Source organism: Myotis lucifugus, unplaced genomic scaffold (assembly GCF_000147115.1).
Source record: "Myotis lucifugus unplaced genomic scaffold, Myoluc2.0 scaffold_4623, whole genome shotgun sequence".
NCBI classification, from domain to species: Eukaryota; Metazoa; Chordata; class Mammalia; order Chiroptera; family Vespertilionidae; genus Myotis; species Myotis lucifugus.
Genome location: NW_005875671.1, coordinates 1 through 11,556, shown reverse-complemented (window position 1 = coordinate 11,556; position 11,556 = coordinate 1). Strand labels below are relative to the sequence as shown.

The window sequence follows — 11,556 nt, the reverse complement described above, 5'->3', positions numbered from 1 at the left end:
GTGGCTGGGGGCGGCTCTGGGTCAGAAGGCTGCCCACTGCCCCGCAGTGAGGCCTCCTGAGGCGCCTCACCTGGTAACTCAGCCCAAGGCATCTGAGCACTCACACCTGCTGACGGAGGAAGAAGGCAGGGCTCCCCCGAGCCTGGCGGGCAAAAGCCCCCCTCCGCGCCCCCAAGGAGGTCCAGGAGCAGGCTCTCCGTCAGCCGGGCCGCGATGCCCGCCCTGCCCTCCTGGAAGCCGCCCCCGCTGCTCTCAGGCGAGGGGCAGAAGCTCCCTCCATCTTCCTCCACCGGCTCCTCCTCCTCACTCTGCACCGGGGCCTCGAGCAGCTCCACGCACTTCACCACGCTGATGCTCTCCGGGCAGAGGACCGCGCTGCTGACCTCCACGGGGCGCCAGGCTGGTTTCCCAGGGCCCTGGACAGGCCCGCTCCTGGCCGCCTGGGAGGAACCGTCACCCCTCTCCACGCCAGGCTCCAGTAAGCAGGGCAGGAGCTTCGTCAGACACGTCTTCCAGTACCTGCAAGAGCAAAGTGTGGTCAGGGCTCAGTGTCTCCACTTAAAAACTCCTATTCATCCCTCAAAACCCAGCTGGAAGCCACCCTGGACTGATGCCTACCTATTGCAGACGTGCCTCCTGGCTTTACAATCACTGCCTCTCAGTCTCCCCCACGCCTGCCCTGGGAGCTCCTGTCTGCCTTTGGGATGTCTGGAGCTCAGCACATAACCTGGGACCCACTACAAGCTCAGACTATTGAATAAATCAAAGTCTTTGTCGGGATGATAGAATTTAAAACACATATCAACACACAGCATAAGGAATGCCCACTTAGGATGGCTGCAGGTCCAGGGCTCCCAGCTGTGCCAGGTCTAAACTTTAGCTACTGCCCTGTGGGAGGCCAGAGGCCCTGAGGGGGCGCTAGGAGGCTAATGTGATGGTGGCATCCTCAGGGTTTGGGATAGTGGTGCTTGCCAACCAGTACGCAGTTACGTCAGCACTTTAACAACGGGCACAGCTGCCCGGGTACTTGGCTCTACAGCCTCGCTCAGGCCAGAGTGCACCCCAAGGGGCTCAGCACCTGCCTGACCCACCCAGGGAAATGCAGGGGCCCAGCCAGCAGCCACCTTCCCAGACCGCTCCTCCTCCTGCTACACCTCGAAGGAACAGGGCTGAATGCCAAGGAAGAGAAGGCAGACATGGAGGGGCGAGGGACCCCACTCTCAAGATGGGGCCCACCACGCCAATCCCCCTCTTCCAAATCCACACAGGCCATGACCGAAGTTCATATACATACGGGCACTTGGCAGGTTCCTGGCCCCCGGACCTCTTCCCCCGCAGTGGCACCTGAAACACAGAGACAGCCAATGAACAGGGCGGAGAGGCCTCCCGCCAGCCTGGCCACAGCGAGCTCCGTGTTCGCCGTGGGAGGACTGTAGGCCCTGACGTCACCGGGGTCGGAGGTCAGACCGGGCCACTGCCGCTCCCGGAGCCTCGGTCCCTGGGAATGAGTGAGGCCGCCCTAATATTAAGTTGCTGTGGCTGAAGGCAAAAATGGCCACTGTCACCTGCAGCTCCTCCACCCCTTGGATCTGGCCTGGCCCTGGGACTTGCTTTGGGCAACAGAAAGTGGTATAAGTGACACTGTGCCAACGGCCCAGCCTGCGGTCACTCCATTGCGCAGGCGAGAGTCAGACAACTGCCGCTGGGGATGAGCCAGCCCAGAGAGCTGCCCTGCCCAGGCCCAGATAAGTTTCGGGATAATTCACTACCCAGCAAAAGCTGACTGATACATGCATGACGCTGACTCTGTGCAGGGCCCTGTGATAGACACTTTACATGTACTGTCTCGGTGAATTCCAAAGGCGGCCTGTTATATAAACACGACGACAACCCACACGAGAAAACCGAGGCTCGGAGAGGTTAAGCCACTCGCTCACACCCCGTCCACTCGGCGGGTGAGTGGCGGAGCCGGGGTTCAAAGTCAGCACCTCCGACTCCAGAGCCTGCCTGAGGGTCGCTGGAGACCTGAAGGCCCTGCACCCCCTGCCCCCTTCCTAGAGAACCCCGATGAGCTCAGAGAAACCACACGTGGCCATCGCTCAGGGCTGGCCACCCGGCTGGCCCACGGTATCCCCACTCCTTGCAGGTGAAGGCTCAGAAAAGAGCACGTGATGCCACTCAGGCCAATGAGAAAGGAGGAGATTTGCTGGCGCTTTGGCGCAGTTTCCTGCTCGTAAGAGGGACACACAGGAGCCGTGTCCCCCTCGCCCTGGCCTCTTGGCCTCCTGCCCTGGTACAGGTACCTCCCCAGGGGGTGACATGCAGGTGACCTCAGGGGCCATCTCCTCCCAAGGGAGGGAACCCACCCAAGGCTGAAAAGGTGGCTCTGAAAGCCGAGGGGAGGGGGCAGCCTCTGGGCCCCCGATGACCAGCACGGAGACCTTCCTGACGGCTCAGGTGCAAATCCAAAAGCCAGTGCGTATCTAACATCCCAGACGCCTGAATCCCAGCTCCCGATAGGAGCATCCTCAGCGTCCGGACCAGCCCTCTCCTACCTGAGGCTCCTGGGTGACAACAGCCACGAGGGAGCTGTGGGCCGGGCTGGGGATGTGGTCCCACCATTCCTTCTTAATCCTGAAAAAGGAGAGGAAAACGCGTTTGTCTCTCCTCCCATAAAAATGATCACATGGCCAGTACTTCCTAGGGGTCAGGACCAGGGTGATTGGTTTGGGATGTCTCACCCTAAGCCCATGGAACAGGTCCTACTGCCAACCCCTTTCACAGATGAGCACACTGAGGCTCACAGGGCTGAAGGGACAGCTGGCAGCAGAAGAGCCGGTTCGTGCCCCAGCGTTCTGCTCCCGACTTGCTGCCTCTGTCCTTAGTGGAACAAGTCCAGGGAAGTAGGAGGGACTCAAGCTGCAGAGAATTCGGGGTGTGCCCATCAGCAGTCCCCCAGGGAGCAGCTCAGAGTCAGGCCAGGGGAGGCCTGGGAGGCCTGAGAAGCCGAGGAGACCCTGGGAGAAATAGGTTCCTTCCCTCCCCTGGTCGGCCTGGAGCCATGGAGTGTCAGCTCTGAGGGAAGGCCCTCAGATTGCCCCTGGATCGGCCTCCGCTGACTCCATCAGTCAGTCAGCATGTCCGTACTGAGCACCTACTATGTACCACTCACTGTGCCAGGCACAACAGTGAACAAGACAGACAAAAGCCCAGCCCTCACGTAGCTGATCTTCTAGAAGAGGAGACAGACAGAAATAGCTATAGGACATTAATTATGGCAGCAAGTGCCATGAGAGAAAATAAAGAAGATAAAGGAATAGAGAGGAATGGAGGGAGTGATCCAGGAAGGCCTCCCTGAGGAGGTGGCCTCTGAGTGGCGACTGAAGGTGGAAGAGGAGCGAGTCATGGCGATGCCAGGGGAAAGGGGCTTTCCAGGTAGGGGCACAGCGAGTGCAAAGGCTTGGAGGGAACTTGCTTGGTGCGTTCAAAGAACAGCAAGAAGGCTGGAGTGCTGGACACAGTGAGTGGGGCTGGGGGGGACAGGCGATGGGGAAACTGAGGCCCAGAGAAGGGGAAAGACCAGCCCACGGTGACTAGGAGGTGTCGGTGACAAGACACGGAGAGGAGAGCTTGCAACCCCTGCACACTTGCTGTGTGCCCAGCAGAGGGCGGGACACTCGCTCAGTCAATCCTCGGCCATCACTAATCCTCACATAGTGAGGTAAGACTCATTAGTCCCATTTCAGAGATGGGAGGACTGAGGCTCTGAGACACCATGTTTCCTAGGGCTCACACTCACTGGAAACTAAGCTCCTTCTACCTAACAACACACTGTGATCCAAGACTCTCTTAGACTCTTAGGACTGACGAAATACGTTCTCCCTCTCTCAGCCTACAAGGGAGGAGCCAGTCACACAGCTACCAGCACCAGGGCCAGAACCCGAGCCCAGATCTCCCGACCCTGTCAGGGCAATCGGCTAGAATTCCGCGGTCTATGGTCACCTGCCCCCAACTGTCTGGACCATACCCCGGGCAGGATCCACCTCCCTTTCCGAAGGGAAGGCCCTTCCCAGCCCCACCCTGGCCAGCTCCTTCCCCCAGTCAGGCCTCAGCTCAAATATCCCTCCTCCCACCGGACACAGCGCCCGGGACACCTGTGCCCTGCGCCCAGTTTGTTTCCCTCGGTGCCTGGGCTGCCGTGGAAAGCGCCGTGGCTATTGCAGACCTGACAGTGTCTCCCACAAGGAGCATAGAGTCCTGCGGGTTTTGTTTCAGCTGTTGCCTCAGTGCCTCGCACGCAGTAGCTGCTCAATAAACATTTATGGTTCAAGGAGGACTGAAGCTGACAGATGAGCGGAGGGACTCCTGCCCACTCCCACCCAGGGGGCCGGCCCAGGACTCACTTGAGGATGCTGAAGTAGCAGGACAGGCAGACGACCATGATGACGATGCAGGAGATGCCGACGGCAAGTGGGAGGTGCTGCTCCCAGGGCCACTCGTAGTCTGGAGGTGGGAGGGAAGCCGTGAGCCCGCATTGCGCTAAGTACAGCCTGGTCTCCATTTCCCAGGGCTGGAGACCGGAGCTGCAGGACAGTGTGTCCCAGACCCCGCATGACTGGGCCACCCCCAAGCCCTCCCGCCTCAGCCCCTGCTGCCCTCCCCTTGCACCCTGAGCCCTCGCCACACTGGCCCCCTGGCTGCCCCCTGCTGCTCCACGCTCAGTGCCAGCTCAGGATCTTGCACTTGCTGCTCTTCCTGAAGCACAGAGGTCAAGGGCAGTGACTCTGGCCCTGGACGACCTGAGTTCAAAGCCTGGCTCTGTCGTGTCCTCACTGGTGGCCAGGACACGTCCCTCACACTCTCGGTGCCTGGGTTTCCTCACCGGTACAATGGGGTTGACAACAGTGCTCGCCTCACGGGGAGCTGTGAGGGTCACGGGACTCACTACCCACCGCACTCAGAGCAGTGCCTGCAGGCCCCCAGCTGTTATCACCTTCGCACAGCGGCTCCTTCTCCTCGTCCCCTTCACCCTCGCCAGCTCCAAACCCCCGCCCCCCAAGCCCTCTCTACCGTTGCCCCTCTCATCACTCCGTCCCCTTTCCCAGAGACCGACTGCCCTCTGGGTCTAGATCGATCTGATTTCCTCTTTTCTGTATGTTTATTTTCTGTCCCCCCTCCCCCGAGTGCCAGTTCCAGAAGGACAGGATTTCTGTCTGTTCTGTTCCCTGAGCTGCTGTATGAACCTGGGAAGGTCCACATGTAAGATAATTCATTTTATGTGAGAAAATTCAACACTTCTATTGCAAAAGCCATGTGATAAAGTTGCAAAGAGTTGTTTTGGGGATGCAGCTACAAGCGAGGGCTACATTTCCCAGAATCCCTTGCAGCTATGTGTGGTCATGTGGCCAGTTTCACCAATAAAACGTGAAAAGGAGTGATGTGTCACTTCAGGCTAAGGCTTTTTTAAAATATATATATATATATATATATTTTATATTGATTTTAGAAGGAGAGGAAGGGAGAGAAAAAGAGAGACAGAAACATTGATGAGAGAGAAACATTGATCAATTGGCCACCTCCTACATGCCCCCCACTGGGGATTGAGCCCGCAACCCGGGCTCATGCCTAGGCCAGGAATCGAACCAGTGACCTCCCGGTGCACGGTACAATGTTCAACCAGCCAGGCCAGGCTAAGGCTTGTAGGAAGCAGGTGTGGTCTCCCTGCTCTCCTTCCCCTTTGGTTGGATGCAGACAATGGCAGGGCCCTTAGAGATCCTTAACTTGGGGTCCACAGACCTCCAACAAGGTCGCAGACAGAAGTCAGAGGTCCGGGACTTGGATGGGAAAGAAATGACATCTTTATTTTCACTCACTTCTGACACCTCGCATTCCCTCCCATTAGGAATGGAGGGAGCAAACCACGGTGAGCGCATCATCAGTCACTCAGCTGCCAACAGAAATCACAGCTGTTCTCCTACCACATTGCGGCTGCCAGATCACAAAATGTCACTTATCTCATCCGCTTTCCAATGACAGCATTTATAGAACTGCCCTCGCTCCTGTTTCTAATGTGTTAATAGAAGAGCATATATTCCCAGATAACAAACATATTTAAAACATTTTTATAATTGCATTTCAATAAAACTAGTTTCCCTTGTAACCCTCTGTGCTTTGTTTTATAACTTTAAGAACATTATTCTGAATGGGTCCTCAGGCCTCCCTGACTGCCAAAGGGTCCATGACACAAAAGGCCAATCATCTCTGTCCTAAGAGAGATGGAGCCACGGGAGGAAGACCGCCCACAGACCAGCACAGCTCACGTTGGACTGTTACACAGCAAGAAGCACATTTCCACGTGTGAAAGCTCGGACCACGTGGGCACCTGTTACTGCAGCCTCGCCTGCCCGCCCGGGCCAGTGCGCCATGCCCGTCGTTCCTCTGTTACCTGCCGTGGCGGCGTCCTCGGACGGAGACCCAGATGCTCGGCCAGGGCCAGTGTCTGGGCACAGCGTGAGGTGGGGGGGGGGGGTATTCTAACTGCTCAGCACTCACCACGGACACTCACCGTTAAGCCACTGGACGCGGGGGCTCCACTCGCTCCACAGGCTGTTGTAGTCCCGGGCCCAGGCCCGCACCCGCGCGCTGTAGAGGGCCCCGGGCTTCAGGGTGCTGGCTGGGATGTGGAGGGTGTGCTCCCTGTAGGTCACATTACTGACTAGGAACTGGGGGGAAAGGAAGACATTACTGCACGGCTGGGGGCGGCGGTACCACTCGCACTCGGGCTGCTGTCCGTGGCTGACCCCACAGTGAGTACGAGCCAGCAGCCTGGTGTTTGGTCGTTCCTCCAGCTCAGGCATTGTTTGGCACCTCCCTCGCTGTGACCGGACTCGAGGGAGAGGGGTCAGGAAACCGGCCCCCCTACCCCTCTGACCAGCCCTCTGACATGACGGGGGCGAGTCGCTGAACCTTTCTGAGTGTTAGTTTCCTCATCTGTAAGCTGAGGGCAAGGGTCCCTACTGTCACTTTCGGGCTGTGTGACCTTAGGTTAGTGACAGAACCTCTCTGGTCCTCGATGTCCTCTTCTGCAATGAGGATAATAAAAGTGCCTGCCTCCCAGGGTGGCTGTGAGGAGTAAATGGGTTGATGCAGGGATGCGCTTAGGACAGGGCCTGGCACGCAGGGAGCGTGATGATCTTTCCGAAGCACAGACAGAGTCAGGGAGCCCCTCGCTCCCTCTTGGGCTCTCTAGAGCCTCACGTCCAGCCCAGTCACATGGCCCCAATCTCAGCCCCGCCTACCAGCCCAGTCACATGGCCCCGAACCTCAGCCCCGCCCACCCAGCCCCGACTGGGAAGAGACTTCCAGGGTCTGTAGCTAAGTGGACAAGTAAGATGAGATTAGTAGGTGTTGTCTGCTGCTTGTTGTGTTAAAAAAATGGTGTTGGACAGACTGAGGGCCCCAGGATCCCCCCTTGTATCTTGCCCTCATGCGGTCCCTCCTCTTGAGTGTGGGCAGGGCTGTGACTTGTTTCTCACCGACAGAACATGCAAAGGTGATGGGTGTGTGGGACCACACGTGTGATTACATCACGTGAGACTGTCATTCCGACTCCCCGGACACCCTCCCTCCCCCTGGCTGGCTGGGAAAAGGCCACAAGAGGGAAGAAGGGAGGGTGGCCTCCTGCCAAGGGCCAGCAAGGGCCTGAGGCTCTCGGCCCAACAACCCACGGCCCACGGATGCTGCCAACATCACAGGAGCCTGGGAGCCACCCTCCCTGTGAGCCTCAGGCGAGACCGCAGCCCTGGCCACGCCGTGGTTGTGGTTGCTGCCGGGGACCCAGCGAGGCCGTGCCCAGACTCCTGGCCCCCAGAAACGATGGGGCAGCAGATGCGTGCTGTTTAAAGCAGAGTGTGGTGACGTTAATGTGCAGCATGGAAGGCTGACGTAGAGATAAGTGAACATCACGCCTGCACAGACGTAAACTCTGCAAGGACACACCTCAGGCCTCTGCCGGCTCCAGCGGCCTCCCTCCCCGCTCCCCGCCCGAGGCAGAGCCGGGGCCAACCTCTGGGAAGAGGAACTGGAGGTTGAGGTTGGAAGAGAAACTCATTCCATCCTAAGTCCTTTTTTACCATTTGCATTTTTTACTTCATGTAAATAGTACTTTTTCAAAAAACTTTAAAAAATAAGATGAAATGAAATCTGCGTTCAAGATAAATTCTGCCGGCGAGTGGGTGGCCTGAACCCTGTGCCTGGGGCTCCTCTCCCTGCGGGTCCCTCCCTTCGCGGCTCTCCCTCCTCCTCTGGCCGCTGCAGCCCCTTCCTGCTGGGCCTGGAGGCGGGAGCGAGTCGGGGGAAATGTCTTGTGTGAAGTGAGCTGAGGGGGGCTGCACACCGAGGGGGCACCACCTCAGCAGGTTCTGGAGAAACTGGGGGGAAGCGGAGCTTTCCGGGGGAGCAAGGGGGGCTGGGACAGGACGACAATGTCCTCCTTTCTTTCTAAACAGGAGAAGTTTGAGCTGGAAGCAGCAGCTGGATCTGGTTCACCACAGGAATCGGACACCCTGGAGAGCGGGGACTGGGAAATGGGTCCTGAGAAACGAGAGCCGGAGCCTGCGAGGGATGGCCTGCCTGTGGCAGCTGGTGTTTAACAAACAGGCCGCTGTCGGGGAGACCGCGTCTGAGAGGACGATCCTGGGGAGGGGCAGAGCTCGGGCTCTGGAGTTCAAGTCCTGGCCTCGAAGCCCAGCTCTGCCTCCAGGTGACACGTGGGGAGGGTGTCCCAGCAGCCTCTGTCCCACCAACAAGAAGCCGGACCTGACTGCTGAGGCCTGGGGCAGCCCTGAGCCCCCACGTGCCCATGAGCCCCAGCCCAGGACAATGACCAACTCTGTCCACCGCCAGAGCCCGGCCAGGCCCTGTTTCCCGTCCCCAGTCTGCTTTGGGGAGCCACCCCCCCTCCCCTCCGCCTCATTCCCAGCCCATCGGTGGGCATGTGACTCCTCCGGGCTGGTCAGAGCACAGCCCAGCACCCTCTCTCCAGCCCACAGCCTGTGATGGGTCAGAGATTGGCCAATGGCCCAAGCCAGACAAGTGAGCATCGAACTGGTCCCAGGACATTTACTGAGAATCACCTGGACAGAAGAGCTTTGGGACCTACGCCTGGAGCTGCTCCTGGGCACGTTGGCCGCATGAGGGAAGAGCCTGCCTGAAAAGGGAGCCAACGCGGAAGAAAGCAGGGCCGAGCGACGGAGAGATTCCTGGGGCCTGGGTCCAGCCGTGATAAGCAAATGGGTAAATGTCTTTGGAACCTTATCTCCCCCTCCCCGCCCCAGACTGTACCCTGAACAGGCACAGCACCTGGGAGGACTGATGGACAAAGCCGGCCGCCTCTCCCCACCTGCTCCGAGCCTCGCAGTGTGTGCGCCCCATTCCTGCTCCTACCCTACATCCTGGCCCACGGCCAAGAAGGAACCACGCCTGAGAGATGGAAATCGGCATCACCAGCTCCCGCGTGCCAGGAAGACGAGCAGCAGCAGCAGAAGCCGACATGGGAGCTTCATACATCTGGGCCCCCACCTGGCCGCTGAGGGAGGCCAGCCTGGGCCCAGGACACGGGCACGGCTCAGCGTGGGCCTCGACACTCTGGCGGAGGGGTTACAGGCCGGGCATGCGGTGAGGGTGGGAGGGGGGGAGGGGAACGACGGGGTTTCCAAGGCCGTGGCAGTCGGGAGAAAAGGAGGAGGATGTTTATAACATCCTTTGTGCTGGGCAGGGAGCTTAGCTGTGTCACCCCCTCCATGCTCTCAATAGCCCTGTGGTGGTCCTCTTACCCCCATGTCACCGATGAGGAGACGAGGCGCAAGGAGGGTAAGTGCAAGCTCGAGATCAGGCAGCGGCAAGCGGCAGGGCAGGTATTGGAACCCAGTTCTGGGGGACGCCGGGCCCAGGGTGACCCCCACCTGCAACTAAAATAGCGGCCCCCCCCCACCCGCGTCCTTGTGTCCGTGCGTCCGGCCGCTAGTATCTACTTGATAGACCCGCACTGCCTGTGCAAGCGTCCATGGCTCATCTAGAAAGGAACCAGGCTCTGCTGGGCCCGGAAGGCAAGTATCAGACACCACGAATGTCACATGAACATCACCGCAGTGAGACCCAGCGACAGCCCAAAATTATGGCTGGACTGTGTCCTGGGGGAGGCTCTGTGTCTGCGCCTCCTCCTGTGGCGGGGGGGTTACTAAGCCGGTCAGCTCCGCTGAGACGCCTGCCTTGACTAGTCAGGGTCGGGAGGGAGCCGATGCTGAGTGAGGACTCGGTCATCTGAGAGTGTTCCTGAAATCTCAGTGTCTCTCCCGGCCCCTGGGACACCCAGCTGTGCCCAGAGCCTCCTTTACAGGGAGGAGCAGGGCCCACAAATCACTTCCCTTCTTTGCGCGCTGGGCACCAGGAAGGGGTGGAGGGACAGAAGCCGGGACTCCAGGTCCCGGGGCTGCTGTCAGCCGGGCTCCTCTCTGTCTCCCACCCTGGGGCGGGGTCTCCGCTCCCCGAGTCCCAGGAGCTGGTGCAGACCCCCCACAGTGCCCACTCACCTCCGTGGGGTCGTCTTCATTTGAAATGTTGACCAGGTAGAAGAGCTTGGCATGCAGACTACCATTGGGAGGGTACGGGTCGCTCCAGGCCAGCTGCCACGTGTGGGAGTCGGTGGCGTTAACCGTGAGGTTTCCGGGGGCCCTGGGTTTCACTGGGGAGAAGCGGGGCCTGGTGAGGGCTTGTGGGCCCTGGGAACCCGGGCCAGTGAGGTTCTCAGTCAACACCACCTCTGCACACATTTGTGAGGCACCACGCAGACTCACAGGCATAACCGCTGCCATCCTAGCACTCATTCTAGCGTCGCTCCACTTCTACCTGGAGCCACAGGGAACCCAAAACAGAACCCAAACCTCAGCGTTTGCACTTTCGTCCTTCACACTTTGGGCCGAATCTGTGAGCTATATTACATACTACGTATTTTTCTTTATTTTGAGTCATGTGTTTAAACTTAGGCTCTTTTTAGGCAATCATATCAGTGAGATCACAAGTATATAATATGCATTAAAATCATGCCCTGGCCGGTTTGGCTCAGTGGATAGAGCGTCGGCCTGCAGTAGCAGTTCCTCTGCCTGGACTGCCCCAGTCACCGCCTAAGCTCCCACTCCAGCAAACAGAGGCCCTCTGCCTAGCCGGCGTGGCTCAGTGGTTGAGCATAGACCTATGAACCAGGAGGACCTGGTTCGATTCCCAATCAGGGCACATGCCCAGGTTGTGGGCTTGATCCCCAATAGGGCATGCAGAAGGCAGCTGATCAATGATTCTCTCTCATCATGGATGTTTCTATCTCTCTCTCCCTCTTCTTTCCTCTCTCTTTAAAATTTATTGTAAAAAAAAAAAACAAAAAACAAACAGGTGCCCTCCCACACACACTCTCCCACTCACACACTCACCCTCACTCCAGACCTGCCCACCGCCATGTCCTATTCATAAATGGTGTTTTGAACACCCGTCACCACCCCCAGCCAG

The 11,556-nt window shown here is 58.6% G+C and overlaps 1 protein-coding gene across 1 annotated transcript; it reads right to left on the bottom strand.

Moving 5' to 3' along the window:
- Positions 1 to 5: 5 nt before the first annotated feature.
- On the bottom strand, positions 6 to 11,507 carry LOC102433045 (interleukin-4 receptor subunit alpha-like; the record flags this gene model as incomplete). Its single annotated transcript, XM_014450873.2, has 7 exons — positions 11,481 to 11,507; positions 10,590 to 10,778; positions 6,566 to 6,722; positions 4,404 to 4,503; positions 2,556 to 2,634; positions 1,295 to 1,344; positions 6 to 519 (listed from the first exon to the last, which is right to left on the bottom strand). Coding segments are annotated over exons 1-7 (1,116 nt in total), but the record flags the coding sequence as incomplete, so codon positions are not given.
- Between the last annotated feature and the right edge of the window lie 49 nt (positions 11,508 to 11,556).